We start from the raw sequence: 18,073 nt of genomic DNA, 5'->3' as shown, positions 1-18,073 counted from the left end.
TCTGATGCTACTGCTTCTAAGCTGGATAGAGATCATCGAATGCAAAAGCGGACAATAGTGAAGGTTTGTAGATACACAATAGAAGCTATAGGCTGCATATCCTATGTAATGTTTTTAGGCCTACTTGGTTAAATTTTATGAACGTACAATGTGTCATCTGCTCAAAACGATTAAGTAGTTTTGTAATACTGGTACCACTGCTATAGTCTAATTACAACAGATCACAACCTTGCAAAACAGCAAGGTTGCAAAACTTACTGTTTTGCTTACTTACTTTGACATACCGGTAACACCTTTTATCTCCAAACTGGGATTAACAACTTTTGGCTCAGAATATGTGGCTTAGCAATTTTTTATACAAATTTGATGTCCAGATTTTTTTCTTTCCTAACTTTTACAGAATGTGGCTAGTGGGATTCATAATCTGATCATAAGTCTACGTTGCCCAAACTACAATTGTGCTACCCGGGTCTTCATATGTGTTCAGGAGGTTTCTGAGACATACAGTAATCTGATATGCAATTGTCAATTTTTTGTAGGCCATGAATGATAAAATGGGTGCAGGTTCGACCAAGAAAACTAAAACCACTGCATCTCAACAAGCTGTGCCGACTGCTGTTGAAGATTTCATTGACGTTGCTATGCATGATGAGATGACAGTATGTAGCCTTGCATCGTTCTATTGATTAACCAACATAATATAGGCTACAGGTTCAATTTAATGTGCTGCTTGTATTCAGTTGCGGGTGATGTCCTCCTCCTTTATCTATGGTGGTGGCCGAGGGGTTTATCGTTTTATCATATTTCATTCTTTTTTGTAAAGTACCCAGTAGTCAAAATCACTGCATAATGCTGTTGCATTAATCTCTTATGTACAATTCAAGTGCATCTAATACTGGCATGGTACCAATTTCAAAATGTTATAGTCTTCAATGGTTCCTAATAAGCAGCAAAGTGTACTTTACAATACATATTAGGTATTGGAGGTTGCGGATGTTGACAAACAAATGGTTAGCTGCGAGTTCTCAAGTGAGAGTCATTCTGATATTTCCACCCAGTGTGAAACAGCATCTTTCCAATCCAAGGCTTGTCAGGTTTCATTGAAACAGGAGCAGACTACAAAGCGATCTGTTGGTGAGTCACCTATAAATAAGTGCTTATCTGCAATCTTCTTTTTAAGTTGGATTGATTCTGCAGTCAATGTTAAAATGTTTCTTTTTGCTGATTTACAACTACTCGTAACAGTCTATTGTGCCACTGCTACAGCATCAGTTCTCAACAGGTACCCAAACGTGGTTTGGACGAAATACCGTGGGCACGAACACTGAAACAATGTTGCTTTCCAGTCCGGTTAAGCCGGTTGCATCTTCTACCCCACTTAAAAATAGAGATGCATCTGCTCATTCTTCAGTTGGTGTAACACCGTGAATGGTGAGAATGCAAAATTTAATATTCTTTTTTCTGGTGCTGCCTTCTGTCTTGGAATACGCTGGACCAAGTTGGAGCGTTTCATGAATGTATTAAACATCACCTGCCCGGCCGAAAGGACCCATTACAATCACACAAGCAACATCATTCAGCCTCTTATTCATGCTTCATGGTGTGATGAGCAGAAGAAGCTCTTGACATGCCAAGCAGAGGAAGGCGGGAATCTTGTTGTAGCGGGTGATGGTAGGGCAGATTCTCCTGGCCACTGTGCTAAGTACGGTAGTTATACTTTCATGGATCTGCGAAAGAACAAGATTTTGTGTATTGACTTAATTCAGGTAGGAATGAGGTTGAAACTTGTCCTTTGAAGTTGTATTATATATTGTAGCAGTTGCTAGTGCTGTTAGCTTGTGCGATATAAAAGTGTAATATCCGTTGAATGTTTGGTTGTAATGTTTAGAGCAATGAAGCCGGTGGCAGCCATGCAATGGAGCTATGTGGGTTTATGCGTTGTGTTGAAGTGTTGGAAAAAAATGGTTGTCGACCACATGAAATAATAACGGATCGTCATGTGCAGATCCGAAAACACATAAGAATGGAATTGCCTGGGGTCAGGCATCACTTTGATGTGTGGCATATTGCCAAAGGTTAGCGTAAATTTTTTTTTAACATGCAGCTAATTGTGGTAGCTTTTATGTTGCTGTGACTACAACTCTTGATGCAGGCAGCATCAACAATCATTTTAACCTGCAACTCAAATAGGTGTGAAAAAAAAGTTGGCAGCCGCAAGTCAAAAGAAAGAGCAACAGGAGCTTCAAGTTTGGATCAAAAGTGTTGTAAATCACTTATACTGGAGTGCTTCCTCTTCGCGTGGACAACCGTCGGCGGTTATAGTACAAAAATGGCTCTCCATTTTAAACCACACTAGAAATATCCACGAGGGGCATGACGATTTGTTTCCACGTTGTGTACATCCACCTATTCCTGAATTTGTCTCTGAGAGGAAGTGTTGGTTAACAGGTATGCTACGTCGTATAAACAAACATTTTCAGTACTATACTTGTCACTTTAAACTCATACCCTAACCTTGACCTCCACAAGAGAAATGTAAACAAGACTCTGGGTGTGTGCTAACCGTTAGGGTCTGGTGTTGGACTGTTGGTATGAGAGTCCAATGAGAGTACCGATACCAACAAATATAGGAGCACCTTGCTAATGCAATGCAAAGGAATTTATTCTCACACGAGTCAGTGTATTCTATTACTGACTCGTGTGAGAAGAAATTCCTTTGCATTACAAGACATGTAACCGAGTCGTTCATATCAAGCATTGTTGTGGGTTTGACACCTGTCAGAAGATATTTCATTTCCTTGCTAATGCATAATGGATGATGTAAACATGACATGATGATTGCAGGACCTGCTGCATGTAAAGCGCTAGAAGGTGTTGTACGTAATCAGTATCTCCTGAAAGATATTCCCTTGATGAGCACCACCTATCAGACAAGCAGACTAGAAGCATTCCACAGTTTGATCCTCCACTTCACACCAAAATCACAGTCTTTCTCATTCAAAGGAATGTTGTGCAGGTAGTTTGTCCTGTAGTTTTAGGGTCACCCACCATACGGTACCGAATATTACCGTTTTTGATTTTGACAGGCAATACTTGGCAGCTATGCATTACAATGAAAATAGTGAGCGGGAGGTGCTTTTGGATGACAGTGGTGAGGAGAAATTCATCATCACTTTCCCGAAGCACAAGCACAAGGCAAAGGAGTATTCTATTCGACCTGTTGTTGCCAAACCGACTTACGGTAGGATGTGTGAGCTTGTGCTATTCGTGATTCCATTGCAGTAACAACAATTGTATAGGCCTACAGTACTTGATAAATTATTAGGCATTTCAAGTTTTAAGTCAAAATTTGCCAACCGCCCTAAAATGAGGTGGTAAGAATTGTCATTTTAATTAAAGTCATTATTCACCATTGTACCAATAAATAAACTTTGCACTGTACAGTACACGCAGTAAAGTCATCAGCTAAAAATGCATGAAAAATGATGCATAAATACAGTAATAAAGAATTTGTACTGTACTTAACTTTTATGCTTTGATTAAGAATACCGTACCATTTAAGTTACATGGTTTCTTTTTTATTTAGGATACGTTAAAAAAATCCTACACAAACTGTTGTTGACAACTGATGAGGAAATGGAAGTTTTTCGCACTGCTTTCCGGACTATTAACACCCCCCCTGACATAACATCGGATTTTCACCAACCTGAAAGGAGTTCAATTCAGCGCAGTGCCTCTAATCGTCGCTTCAATGTGTGAATTTTCACATGTTGTGATAGAGTTCCTGCAAGCTGCACCGGTTTTAGGAATGTTAACGGAGAAAGATTACCTCATAGATGTGGCTGCAAACTGCAGAATATTAAATTTGCCACCACTTTTATTCGGCCATTTCGCTAGACTCTCTTAATTATTCTGCAGGTTAGGATTAAGTTTTAAGTACATAGTTTAGTGATTAAAATGGACAGTGATGACTTTCTGGATTTTGATGAATGTTTCGATGGCGAAACTGCTCCGTATCTTTTTGAGCCGGAGTACTCCGACAGTGAGCTTGCACAACGAAAAGAACTTGAAAGAACACAATTGGCGGTAAGAAAATGATTATTTACTGGTAGGCTACCGTGAACTCGATAATGCTCGTGCATGCCAATGAGCTATATATAATTAATATCGTATATGAACTACACGCGTCCCAAGAAGTGACCTGGGTCATCAAGTCAGCAGCCTCATTGAAGAAGCTATAATAAAAAGCAACATACAGTGCATCGTATACAAGCAAGATTAACCAATTTTTGAAATACCAGTAGGCCCTATTGATGTTTTTTATACATTGTTTAGGTTGATGCTGGAAGACGAGACTCTACGGAAAACCGCCTAACGATGGAGTGGTGTCGTTGTACCCGTTGTGTTGTGTTGGGTGCGGAGGAATGTGTTTGCTGCCACGAAATCGAGCAGTGTGTAAGGATGCTTAACGGAGGATGCATGGCGGAGAGCACCTCTTGCATCACTGTGTTGGACGACTTCCACGCAATGGTGAATCCAGCAGTCCTACAAACCTTCTTCAGGGTTGACAGGAGGAATTGGGAAAAGGATGGCAAGCCCAGAGGACGTGATGGAAAGTTGTCAAATGAGTGAGTTTACTTGAACTTGTTTACTGTTCAACAGCCTTTCAAGAACTGGTTGCGTAATTGTTCCATTCATTATTAAACGACTTGCTGTTACCTCTCCCAGGCAATTCAGGCTGGTCGCCTATAGGCACGTGCTGGAGTGGCTGTTGGATGGAGAAGTTCTGGGCAAGTCCAACAGAGTCGTGCTACCATCGTGCATTGTCTCTTTTATCCGAAGAAAGTATCCAAGCGACGATGGAGACTATGCTGGTTTCCGAAGACCAGTGTTAACATTTTAGTCTTTTTAAAACGAAATCCGGTTTATTTGCAACCGTTTGTTGGTTTATTTTTATTTTTCGATTTGTTTTTGGTTTGGTTTGTTTTCGATGTGTGTGTCGTAATGCGATTTGTCATCAATATTGTATGTTGGTTTATTCTTATACTTTATTTCTGCTTCAATTTGGCTTATTCTGGTCTTTTTTGTTTAGCTTCATGTGTTGTAATGCGATTTGTCATTAGTATTGTACAATATGTTGGTTTATTTTTTAGTTCATTTCTGCTTCAATTTGGTTTATTCTGGTCTTTTTTTTAGCTTCATCTACATTATTTTTAAAGAACGTAGATGTCAACACCGCCGAAGACAGTCCCAATGAATGCTAAAGCGTTATCGCATGATAGTCGACTGTACTATGTCCTACAATACCGTACAATACAAAATATTTTCGATATAACCAAGTTTGGCTGTTGTAATCTACGAAACTAGCCTTCGGAGATAGGCTTCGCAAACCACTCCTGGCAGGCAGGCATGAACAAACAAATTTGTATAATGCTGGCTGAAAGATGCGTCTTCACTATAAATGCCTTATAAATTTGCGCATTCACTAGCAACCAAGCCTATCTCAGCTAGTTTGGTCTCCACTAAGCTCGACTCAAACTGACGTCATATCGCTAGGTGGCGTTGACGAGTTTACTACTTCCAGGTAGCGTGAGAGAGAAGCGCTAGAGAGCGTGGGAAAATGGTCGGTTTCTCGGCATTGGGCCTCAATTGTAAGGAAGTGAGTTTTTCAACAGGTTCCAGATGTCTTGGCAATGGATTCTAGCCTATGTTAATTCGATCGTGCAGTTGCACTTTAAACTGAGTTTCACCAAGAAACGGAACTATTCTGCGACGCCCTTGGAAAAGTGAAACGACGCACAGTTTAAGAACTACTGGTATAGACTTTCACTGCTAACTAATATGATGCTGATTTACTGGATGTTAAAAATTTATTGCTACAAAACAATGTCACTTTTACAAAATGTACCAACCTTTCATTTACTGAGGGTTGTTGCTTTATTGCTCTCACAAATTAGGTGAAGGTATAAGTTCTACAATTTGAGCTTTCAACTTGATACAGTGACGATAAGTGGTTCAATTTTTATTTACAGAATAGACGAACTGAATCGGGAATCGAACCGGCTCCGTTGCCAACTTGAGCTGATGCTTGCAGACAAACAACAGCACCACGTCACTCTTGAACATTTGCACAAATCAATTGCAGATTTCAAACAACAAGTTAAACATATTACAGAGGTTGGCAACTATTTCCAATTTATACTGTACAGTTGTTGTGCTTTAGTCGTATGTAGGTACAGTAAATTTGTGCTCTGTGGTTGAGATTTAGAGTAAGTGGATGGGAAAGCAAAGAAGCCTAACTTCGTGACTTCTGGAACGAAGAAGCTTCAAGATCAGGCGGCGCTGGTTCGACTCTAGGGGTGTGCGCTTGAGCAACGCAAGTTAAGGACTGCTCTCCATTCAGCGGCATCTAATGGATGGAATAATTCCCCGGTAACAAGATTTCAACTATCGGAAACTTCACTCTGTCAATCTCGGTGACCGGGCGTGCGTCAGTGATTCAAAGCCTCCATAAGTCTATAAGTATGCGAAAGTGTTAAGATTAAGCTCTGCGAGAAGCTTTCTCAGTTCTAGGATAAAAGATTCAATCAATCAATCAATCTTCGTGTCCACCTTCAAACATACCGCTGTCAATGTTGAGGTTTATTATTTTTAACAAGTTTTCAATGTTGTTTCGTTTCTTATTTTTACCTACTGGCTTCGCAATTCTCATACGCATCAACAAACGTGTATTGAGTTCTTCAACCTCGTAGACTCAATCTGCGACCACTTCGGAAGTGAACACGACCAAAGAGAGGTTGAACGTTGCTAGGCAACGAGGGGAACTGCTGGAAAAGGAAACGAATCATGCCTTCTCGGAGTTGGAGAAGAACCAGAAGACACAACAAGTGAGTGTTTTTATTAAAGATGTTTTTTTTTTAATTCCTATCTTATAAAAGAAAGGTGTGGTCATAATAGTGCACAGAACACCGAATAAGTTATTGATTGCCACAAAACATGGCTGTAAAGGTTTGGTAGAATTTGTAAGTAGTTCACCAGTGAACAGTGCCACTGGCGCCGACTTACGGGGTTACGGGGTGGCCACGCCACCCCGTAACCGCTGTGGCGGGGTGGCAGCCACCCCGTTTAGGCTACATTAGTTACTGCAAATAAATGTAATTTGAGCGGACGTTTAAATCTTTTTTTGGTCATTGGTTTTCGCTTCAAGTCAACGTAAAGCAAGGAGTGAACCAATACAGTATTGCGAAGAAAATGATTGTTTTTGTCGCAAGCATGATACTCGCGTAACATCAAGCAAGCTACGTGAAGATTACGCAACACGTGGCTACGAGTTTTTTCCTTGTTGTGAAGGTTGGTGTACACCAAGGATCAGTTTTGTCACCTCTGATATTTGCTATTGTGGTTGACGTTGTAACTGAAGGAGTGAGGGAGGGCTTATTGAGTGAAATTTTGTATGCAGACGACCTGGTCTTGACAAGTAATAATATGGAGGGACTGGAGAGAAAGTTTGAGAAATGGAAAGAAGCATTTGAAACCAAGGGTATGAAGGTGAATCTTGAAAAAACAAAAGTGATGGTGAGTGGAGCTGAAGGAACAGTTGTTGAGAACAAAGTAGATCCCTGTGGAATATGTGGCAAGAGAGTGATGAGAAATTCAATGCAATGCAAGGAATGTGGAAAGTGGGTACATGCAAGATGTGCTAATGTCAAGAGAGCCGCAACAAGATTGGCGAAGTGTTTTGTTTATGGGAAATGCAGTAAAGGAAGGAATGAAGTGGAAGGCCATGATGATGAGTTCTGCCATGGCATTGAAACAGTGACAGACTTCTGTTATCTGGGTGATCGGATCAATGGAAGTGGTGGATGTGAAGCAGCGGTGACAACAAGGGCAAGATTGGGCTGGGCAAAGTTCAGGGAATGTGGGGAAATGTTATACACATGGCAGAAAATTTTCACTAAGGATGAAAGGGAAAGTATATCGGAGCTGTGTGCGGCCTGCAATGCTATATGGTAGCGAGACATGGATATTGAGAGAGAGTGAACTGGCAATCCTGAGAAGAACGGAAAGGTCAATGGTGAGAGCAATGTGTGGGGTGAAAACGAGAAGGGAAAAAAGGACTGAAGAATTGTTGGATATGCTAGAGATGAGAGAGACCATAGACCAACTGGCAAGGGCAAATGGAGTAAGATGGTATGGACATGTGATAAGGAGGGAGGAAGGAAGTTTTCTTAGAAAGGCACTAGATCTAAAGGTGGATGGGAAGAGGAAACGCGGTCGTCCAAGAAGAACGTGGAAACAACAAGTGAAGGATGAATTTAAAAAAGTCGGACTGAAGGAGGAAGATGCAAGGGACAGGGTGAAATGGAGAAAAGGGATAAAAACAATTGCTGCGCGGAAACAATCGGCCACCCCCACTAGTGGGGAACAAACCGACGATGGATTATGGTGATGTGGTGATGATGATGATGTTGCGATCGTTTTATTTGTTATTTGTCATAAGTCATTGTTACATTTGTTAGGTTTACAATGGGATTTATTAATCAATAAAATACGACCTTTCCATTGCCTCCCTCAAAAATCTTTTTTGAAAATTTTTAAACTGCTCATAATATCGCTATAAATTATGCCAGCTATAAAATTCTTGGAAATAAAATTATCTCGATGATTGATAACTCCACCCCCTAAATGAATATCCAATTATCCATTTTCAAATTTCATTAAAAAAATGCAATTTTTGAAAAGCAGCTCCCAGCGCAAATGCTTTTCTTTACCAGTATAAGGTCATACTAGATTGGCTTGACACGGCATCGAAAAAAGATGGCATGGATGCTGTCACTCGAAACAATGCCACTAGCCATGTTTTATCCATGGAGAGTTTCGACGTTTACTTTTCCTTGCGTGTCCTGCAAAAGCTTTTGCTTCTTTTAAGCCCTGTACATATCGCTGTTCAGAAACGTGGGATCAATGTCGGAAAGGTACGTGGATTACTGGAAGCCGTATCATCAACAGTTTCTTGGAATGCAGCAACATAAAGTGAGGCATCTGCGTTGTTCGAAGCATGTAAAAAATCAGCTGTTGATATGGGTTTGCAGCTGCCATCTTTGCCGCGTGGCCGTGGTAGACGTACTGCAAGATCTTTCGATGACCAGCAACAGCAACCGTTTTTTTCTACCGTAGATGCTTACTACCAAAGCATTTATTTATACGTATTTAAACAGTGTTCTTCTTCACTTTTGTCACATTATTCACAGCAGGACATGAAAACGATAATGACATGGAAACAGTTCTGCTTTCCAAGGATCAAGCATCGGAAGAGAACAGAGCTGCTTTTGAAAATGTCGCTGCCACATATAAAGATGACATAAACCCAACATTTCTGCGTCTGGAATTGCAACAGCTGGAAAGTTTTCAACAGCAAAAACAGATTTATGTTTCAATTATGTCGCAACTGCTTGATCTATTTGCAAGCAATGAAACAATTTCATTAATGCTTCCAAACGTGGTCTGCATTGTGAAAATATACTTATCGTTGCCTTCCACCACCTGCGAGGCGGAGCGATCGTTTAGTGCACTCAGGCGCATAAAAACCTACTTGCGATCTACCATGACGCAGCAGCGATTGAACCACGTCCTAATTTTAAATGTTTATCAAGCTGAAGCTTCACGGTTACAACTTGACCAGTTGATTAACAGTTGGATTGACAGATCTGCTGTTCGCAAAAATACTTTTGCCAAATGTTAAGTGTCAGAGCAGCAACGTAACAATAAAATTCACGACATACCTCCTGTGCTTTGTTTTAAAGTTGCTTTGTAAATTGTCGAGCTACAAATCAGGTGTGAAAAGACAATTGCATCTACGAAACACGCTTAGTAAAAATCAAACAAAAACATGCAGTTTGGAAATTTTTAGGTTGCCATATTGTGCTATCCGCCACCCCGTGCAAAAATAAAAGTCGGCGCCTATGAACAGTGGTTCTCGGTGCATCCAGGTCAGGATATTGTTGTCAATGTTATATTTCGTTTTTCTGTGAATGTTCTTCCCAACTCATCATCATCATCATAATCCATCGTCGGTTTGTTCCCCACTAGTGGGGGTGGCCGATTTGCCTACAAATCGATTTGAATGTGGCTGAGTTAAACGCGTCAAAAACACTAATCTTAAAATCTGAAAGTAAGCATGAATACTACAAAGCAATTGTGTTTTAATCCAAAAAGGCTACATTTCAAATAATGATGTATTTTTTTCATATCTATGATCTTGAGAGAACTTAAATCTATTTTTTTAAATCGTTCATTTCAAAAGGAAATCAATGTTTTAATGTAAGAAGTAAGTTGTTTAGATAAAATGTCATAGGTATTGCAACCATATAAGTTTCTTAAAATATTATCTAACCATAGGCTCTAATAAACCGGAACACGGAACTTGGTCAGAGGTTGAGCAGATGCCAGTCGGACCTTGAGGCGGTGTCGGAACAATTGGATCAAACCAACCACAAGTATGGACATCAGAAAGAGGTCGGTGGTTCGATTCCTACTTTCACTAACTTCAGTGCTATATTTTGGAAGTTCCTACAAAAGCCATTCTGAAAAGATGCAATTTAAAATAATTTTTATGCTAATAAATCAAAAATATACTTAGCCTATGATTTTTTCAATATTGTCCTTGACGATTTTTGTTGAACTGAACTTTTTTGACACTTCGTAATTTTTACTGTATGTTCTGATGCTGCTGATCGTACAATTTCAGCTTTGATATCTAATGTTTGATTTGGTTTGAAATATTCAGTGCTTCATAAAAAGATTGCTTCAGGTATTTAAAAGAGTACTTTCAATACAAAGTTCAACTGTTGGGATGTTTGTCCTACTTCCAAATGAGTAAGTTACCTAAAAGAAACCCAGAAAAGAATCCTGCTCTATCATAAAAGAGCTAACTCATATTTTTGTTTTTGTTTTGTCCATTTCTTCCCAGGAGTTCGCCATGTGCCGAGATAAGATGAAAAAGCAAGGAAATGATTTAATAGAATTAAGAAGAAGTCACACGGAGTTGCAAAGTGACCGGGAGAGGGCGCTAAAGTACAACAATGAGTTGGAGAAAACCCTCAATTCGATCAAGGAAATCAATCAAAAACTAAAACAGGTGGGTGTTCTACAAATGAAACAAGTCATTAAAATTTCCAATGCTTTTGAGCTTCCATTACTTTACGTCTGTTCGGCTGGATGGCCGATTGATCAGAACCTGGCACGGCACTCGAGGGCGCCGGTTCGACACCGCTCAAGCGCATGCGGCTGTGTCGTTAGCAGGACACTTAAAGGCATGCCTGAAGGTGGACACGAAGATTGGCTTCCTTGCCTTCTTGCCCACTTAAATGAAATCTTCAACCACCGGGCGTAAGCCTGGATACGACCAAAACAATGTTTCGGCTATTTGACCTTGTTACAAGTTTCAACAACTTTACAAGGCTTACAACACATCCATAAATCAGTTTTTAAAATCTTGTCACCATCGATGAACATAAATCATGAATAATAAAACAATTTATTATCAGCTTACCAACCATCTGCACGATTTGCTTAGAATTATTGAAAACATGAAATGGATCTCAGACAAACAGTAGGGCTACAAAAATGAAGAAAATCGTGAAATGTAAAACAACATGCGATTAAGTGTTGGAGTTCAGTTGGTGATGACATTACTAGTGATTGAGGTTAAAAATATTAATAATTATGAATTCTTAATTAATTAATTATTATTAATTGTTCCATATACATAATATTGAATATTTAATGATGATGGAAATTACATAAGATTTGACTAATCAAGATAAAATTTCCATGTAGCATTTCCACCTTGTCTTTATTGCGTTTAGTTGCATTCAAGATTTTGTTCAGTGTCTGTGACGTATTCGCATTCATCGATACTGCTTACGTCACCAGGCGAAAGTGACGCTTGAAGACGACAACACGGAACTTCACGCGGATCTGGCGAAGACGAGGCTGGAGCTGGCAAAGTCGTCAGAGGAAAATGTTTCAAATAAAAACCAGCTCGTCGAAAGCAGGAAGGTTGGAATTTTGTTTGATCATCATCATCATCATCATAATCCATCGTCGGTTTGTTCCCCACTAGTGGGGGTGGCCAATGTAACAAAACATTGGATGAGTGGCTGTTGAGTGTATATGACGTAACAGTTAATAACTTAACAAAGGCATTGACACCCACTCATTAAAAAAAAAGATTCATTTTCTATTTATTTGTTTTGCAATTGTCTTTTATTTCAACGAAATCCATCGATTGAACGCTTGAGTTCAATGACTTCTTGTGTCGGCTGCATAGCTGAGTGGTGAGAATTGTCAAAAACGAGAATTTTTAAAACAATACAAGTTAAAATATGCTGAACCAGAGAGAATTAAGTAGCATATTGTATAATATTTTACCTGTTAGTGTTTTTAATGAAATAAGCTTTCACGAAGAAAGATTATTTGTCTGTTTATGGTTTAAAAGATTATTTGATCAGCAAACTACACTATTTTAGTTACAACTTAAAATTTCATAGTTGTGATAATTTTTGATTCTCGTGTGTTTTGTGTTCTAGCATTGTAAGCAGCTTACTAAGGAAGTTCTTCAACTTCGTCCGGAAGTGGACGCGCTGGAGAGAAAACTTAAAGAAATGGAAGGGACTCACAAAATGGACGTGCAGAAGGCGGCGCTATTAGAAGCACAAAAGTCTCAGCTGGCCTGCGAAAAGGAAGATGCTTTAACGGTTTGTTGGCTTTTATTTTGCTTAAAAAGTAGTTTTAACTGACATTGTACGGTCAAACCTTTCATGTTTTCACGTGATTACAGGCAATTTCCATAGCTATCTCACCTACCTGTGCAGAGGGGAGGTTTTATTTGTTTACGTTTACCAACTGACAGACAAAACAAAGTAACTTTAGCGCGTTTAACATTATAGGGCAGGGTTTTCCAAACTTTTTTGGGCCACGGACCACTATTTGTGAATTTGTTTATTCGCGGACCCCCAATACAAAGGTAAAAATGAATAAAACCGAATTTTGTTTATTTAAAAAACTGACATCAATGGGACGGATGGGATTGCATAAGTCATCAATTCTCGGAGTTATTTGTGAAAGACAAACTCGTAAGTCAGTGTCCACGGAAAGTCTGGACCAATATTTTGTCTTCATGTTGGTAAGAGCTGAAAATGCTGTCTCACACATGTAGGTCGTGGCAAAAGGCAATAAAATTTTAGTTGCCTTTTGCGATAGCAATGGGTATTTTTCCACAACACTCAACCAGAAAGATGCAATAGCTGTTTGATTGAAACTAAGCATTAAAGTTCGATCAGATGATAATTCGGCTAATTCTTCTTTTTCGCGTCCTGACAGATCAGCCTTTGTAACAACAAAAGGGTGTAAAATCGAGTTAAAATTCTCATATGTCTCTTTTAAAAAGTACTTCTTGAATTGTCGGCTGCGGAGCCGAGTGGTGAGAACGTCTGCGCGACGTTCGAAAGGACGTGGGTTCGACACCGCTCCAGAGCACGCGGCTGTGTCTCGGCAAAGACACTTAATGGCAAGCCAAAATAAGGGGAGCAGCTGACTCGAAGACTATATGTCACTTCGCTGCTTCCTGTCGTCTGTTGTATCGCATTTGTGATCGCAGTGTTCTGTATGTTATCGCAATGGGCGCAAATAAAAACACGATAAAAAAAAATGTGCAGAAAGCAATTCCAAATGTTGTGTAACGTCAGAAAAAATCAATTCTGTAATAATTAAGGGTTTGTTGGTAATTGTAGTCGCACAGAACAGGAAACCACATATCTACAACATTATCATTTATCCTTGTTTTCCATATGTTGAGTTTAATTCTTTATGAATGCTGTTATTTTGTTTTGAGGAATACGAGAATTTTTCGTAAACAACTTTTTAACTGCAACGAAGGTGCAACAAGTAAGATTTACGATAGTGGATAGCAAAGGCTTTCGAAATCATTTAAGTTGTAAAGAACTGCAGCAATTGTCTTTTACAGGGTACGTACTGTAGCCTACAACGTATATGTGTGACTTTTTAATTTCTTGTCATATCGCCACGTACCACCTGTGCACTTGTGCAGTCGTCGCGGACCACCAGTGGTCCGCGGACCACAGTTTGGGAAACCCTGTTATAGGGCATAGTCAGATTAATCTTATTATTCTCATTTTATGTATACTGAAGATTTAAAGTTATGCCTGGTAAGGACACACGTACGTGTCGAAAACGTTTGAGTTTATTTTTAAATTTGTTATATCTCGTTGTGTAATAAAATATGTTAAACCCGCTAAAGTTACATTGTTTTGTCTGTCTATGATTCAACAAAGCAAACTCTCTACCAAAGCTTTACAAATTGGTTGAAGATTCATAACTAACTCGCATTATCTTGTACCGGATCTTGTGGAACAAATAAGCCTACTAGTTGTTAGTTGCTACCAGGGTAGCCTACTTCTAAACCTCAAGGTCATGAAAATCTAAGATTTTTTTTAAACAAAAGTAACTAGAGCTTATTTGTTCTAGTTTTTAGTTTTAGTTTTTAGTTACCGGGGTGCAACTTTCCAAAATTTTACTTTGAAATTGGACCAATCAGAGTCTGCTGAACAAACAAGCTCACTAGTTTTTAATTGACGGGGTAGCCTACTGCTAAACCTCAAGGTCATAACAACCTAATTGTGGAACAAATAAGCCTACTAGTTGTTAGTTGCTACCAGGGTAGCCTACTCCTAAAGCTAAAGGTCATGAAAATCTAAGATGTTTTTAAACAAAAGTAAGCTAACTAGAATTTTCTAGAACGTTTTAATAATTTAGTTCCGTAAAGTAACTAATAGTGTTGCTCTGGTCAACAGAAACTATCTGCTCTTCGAGAAAGTTTTGAAAACTTGGAAAGACATCACGGAGAGGAAATGAAAAAAAATGAGCAAAGATATCGCCGAGCTACGTCACGATAAAGACAGAGCCAACGCTCAGTTCAGAGATGCGCAATCGGTGAGTGTGATTTCACAGTGCTTGCTGCAAAATTGAAATAAAGATTAAAAATTCGGCTGCATGTCTTGTGATACGAATAAACTTATTTCTTCACAAATTAGAACATTAAAAATGAACTAAAGTGAAAAAAACTTGAAAGTTTCTCTTGGCGGAAACCACCTTTTTCTCCAACTTGTCGCAATTGGGTAAACTTGTGTCATTAGATCTTCTTGCTGAGGGTTGCTGTTTCGATTTGTTGTCATTCGCTTGATTGCAAGAATTCATTTATTTGAGTTGACTACTTATTATTGGGCTATACTGTATGATATTAATGCAGTAAGCTTAACGTTGCAAATAGTGCTAGGCTCTATGTCAGAGCCCAAATTCGACTTGTATTGGCTAAGTTGTATATTCTCATTTAACACGAAACACCGGAATAACTACGTTTACTAAACCAACCCATGCGATATAATTCACAATATGAATTTAATAAACGCATTTCAGTTGAAGTATTGGAAAGAAACATTATAATGTTCAGCTTCAACTCTCTCAAAACCTTGATGGAAGAACCAATTTATTTTGTTTTAATTTTGTTTTAACTGTATTTATGTGATTTTAATTAAAAAAATTTTTTGCAATAATTCAGCAATATTCAAGAATTAAAGAGTAACTCGAATCCAACAACCAACATACACAAGCACAACTTGACCACTGGAGGCAGGCTTGTTCAAAGCTCACCTCATTGGTCGAAGAAAAGGAGCATGACTTGAGCGATTGCCTCACCCAAAGGCGAGAAGCTGAGGAGAGCTTAGCTCTCGAGGAGGCACAAAGAAGAACGTTAGAGATCCAGGCATGTCGTATAAAGACGCAAACGATTTAATAATAGCATTGCCGTAACGTTTGGGTTAGTTACGATATCAGTTGAAATCTTTCTCTGCCTTTGTGCTTCCGATAGCTCACTTGGTTAGCGAGTGACTTTGTGACAATAGAAGCTTCAAAATCAAGCGGCGCTGGTTCGACTCTCGGGGTGTGCGCTTGAGTAACACATTCTAAGGACTGATGGAATGATACCCCAGCAACAACACTTCAAAAGTCGGAAAAACTTCACTCTGTCAATCACAGCGACCGGGCCTGCGTCAGTGATTCAAAGGCTCTACAAGTATGCGAAACTGCCAGGATTAAGCTCTCAAAGAAGCTTTCCCAGTCCGAGGATAAAGATTCAATCAATCAATAACTCAGTTGGTTACGATCTCGACTTTAGCAACGAAGATCAATCGAAACGAAATCTCTCTTGTCTTCAGCTGAATGATGCGCAAGTCGCTGATGAGGAGCTCAACCACTTGCGTTCCGAACAAAAGCGACTCTCCCAAGAATGTGCAGAAAACCAGCAGATGATCACTGTGCTGGAGATGCAGAGGGACATTCTGGCCAAATCAGTGAGTATTTTGTTAGGCGACAGTTAGTTTAGTAGTTTTTTTTCCACAAAGGTAAGGATTCATTTGACTCACAAAAGTCAGCAGTTGAGAACTATGTGACATGAATTAGTGGTGCGATACTGATAAGCCCATCCTTATGGGCGAAACACGTGTCTATTACTATCAATTCTTGCTACACTCGACAAGTTACAACTACGCAAATTTTTATTTGAATATCTTGATGTCGAACCTGCACTCTTGTAATAAACGTAACTATGTGATGTAATAATAATATTAATATGCGATATATCAATTTCGCCCTAACCGGTAGAGCTTCGATCCCGAGAACGGTTTCAACCCAATAAACTGACTCACCATCCAGGCACTTCATGTTATTTTCTGTTTCGCTTTCAATCGCATCTCAAAAACAAACTAATTTTCCAATATCATATCAGCATTAGCATAAAATCATTTTGTTTACAATTCTATGATGCGTCATGTGTAGATTCCTTACTCATCTCATTGATGCAGACTCCATTGATATTAAGTCTGTACTGGAGTCAACATACACCAGCACTGCATGACCACTGGAGGCAGGAAGCCTCCTCTTACAAATAACAGCAGAATAGTTTCAGCCTAACATCAGTTCATAACGTGCCCATAAAACAAATGTTCAAAGTGAAACGCATTTTTCAAAAGAAAATCAACTCATAAACAAAATAAAATCCTCCAAAATCTTTTTTAATAATCTTTTGTTAATTGACCCTTCCCAATATTTTAACAGGTTGAAACCCTTGGTGACGTCACCACTCTGAAAGGAGTGAACCAACTTCTTGCTGAGCAACTCACCCAAGCACGACAGGTCAGTTGGGGTAGCTGGATAGTGAAACCACCTTGGCTGGGTAGATTTTACGTTGTCACACGTTGAAACTGCAAAAATTAGATGCTTATTATCTATTTTTCCAAATACAATGAATAGACATATATCCGTTGTGGCAGCTCTTGTCTTTCACAATATCTGCTTTCAAAGAGCATTCCAAATTATTGCATGTCGCTTTGTATTAATTCAACCCTGCCAACAAGATATATCTAGCTCAAATAGTACTAATTTTATCATTAAAAACGTGATTTAGGGGGCTCGATTTAAAGATGGTGTTGGGGCAAGGTCTAAACAGGGTCAGATTTCAATTTTTTTTTGGATTTATTAATATTTTGGGCTAAGGCAAAAATCTATCACCCAGGCAAGTTGAAATAAAAAAATTGCCTCAAAAGGGGCCACCCTAATGCACTAATGGGAAATGGCTTTTTTCTTTACTTGTGAAATGTGGTGCTGAGGAACAGACCACATCAACCATTGTACCATCTTCAAGCTACCTAATGGAGTGGTAGGTCTACATGTCTTGAGTGATGAAATAAAAGACTGGCTGCTCTCTAGTAGCCTTCCAGCTTAGTCCGGAAACATCGTGAATCTGGAGTGGTAAAAGGATAGATCCTCGGCCCCAGAGGTTCACACGACGATGAGCACTATTTTTTGTTCTGTTGACAACATTTATTGTAGCCTGTAAATATATTTATATAGTTATTACACAGTGTTTTTATTTTTGTTTCTACGTTGTCTACCTGACTGAAACGTTCTTTAACGTTACAAATAAACTAAATGAAGTGTA

At 39.2% G+C, this 18,073-nt stretch overlaps 1 protein-coding gene and 1 pseudogene across 2 annotated transcripts in view; both read left to right on the top strand.

Moving 5' to 3' along the window:
* LOC145788310 (uncharacterized) overlaps positions 1-18,073 on the top strand; it is a 43,370-nt pseudogene that overhangs the window by 24,334 nt on the left and 963 nt on the right. Inside the window, exons 10-19 of the transcript XR_014291507.1 lie at positions 6,033-6,177; positions 6,753-6,887; positions 10,399-10,515; positions 10,970-11,137; positions 11,935-12,060; positions 12,591-12,758; positions 14,874-15,012; positions 15,638-15,841; positions 16,293-16,427; positions 17,191-17,268. The product of XR_014291507.1 is annotated as an uncharacterized LOC145788310 (transcript). The remainder of the gene's footprint in view (positions 1-6,032; positions 6,178-6,752; positions 6,888-10,398; positions 10,516-10,969; positions 11,138-11,934; positions 12,061-12,590; positions 12,759-14,873; positions 15,013-15,637; positions 15,842-16,292; positions 16,428-17,190; positions 17,269-18,073) is intronic.
* On the top strand, positions 3,953-5,262 carry LOC145777734 (uncharacterized). Its single transcript, XM_082589180.1, has 3 exons — positions 3,953-4,086; positions 4,336-4,628; positions 4,729-5,262. The coding sequence occupies exons 1-3, from the start codon at positions 3,958-3,960 to the stop codon at positions 4,901-4,903; spliced, it is 597 nt and encodes a 198-aa protein (XP_082445306.1). The 5' UTR covers positions 3,953-3,957; the 3' UTR covers positions 4,904-5,262.

This window comes from Aplidium turbinatum, chromosome 1 (assembly GCF_918807975.1).
Source record: "Aplidium turbinatum chromosome 1, kaAplTurb1.1, whole genome shotgun sequence".
In the NCBI taxonomy this organism is placed as follows: Eukaryota; Metazoa; Chordata; class Ascidiacea; order Aplousobranchia; family Polyclinidae; genus Aplidium; species Aplidium turbinatum.
The sequence above is the reverse complement of the archived record's forward strand: the minus strand, read 5'-3'. Positions and strand labels throughout refer to the sequence as shown.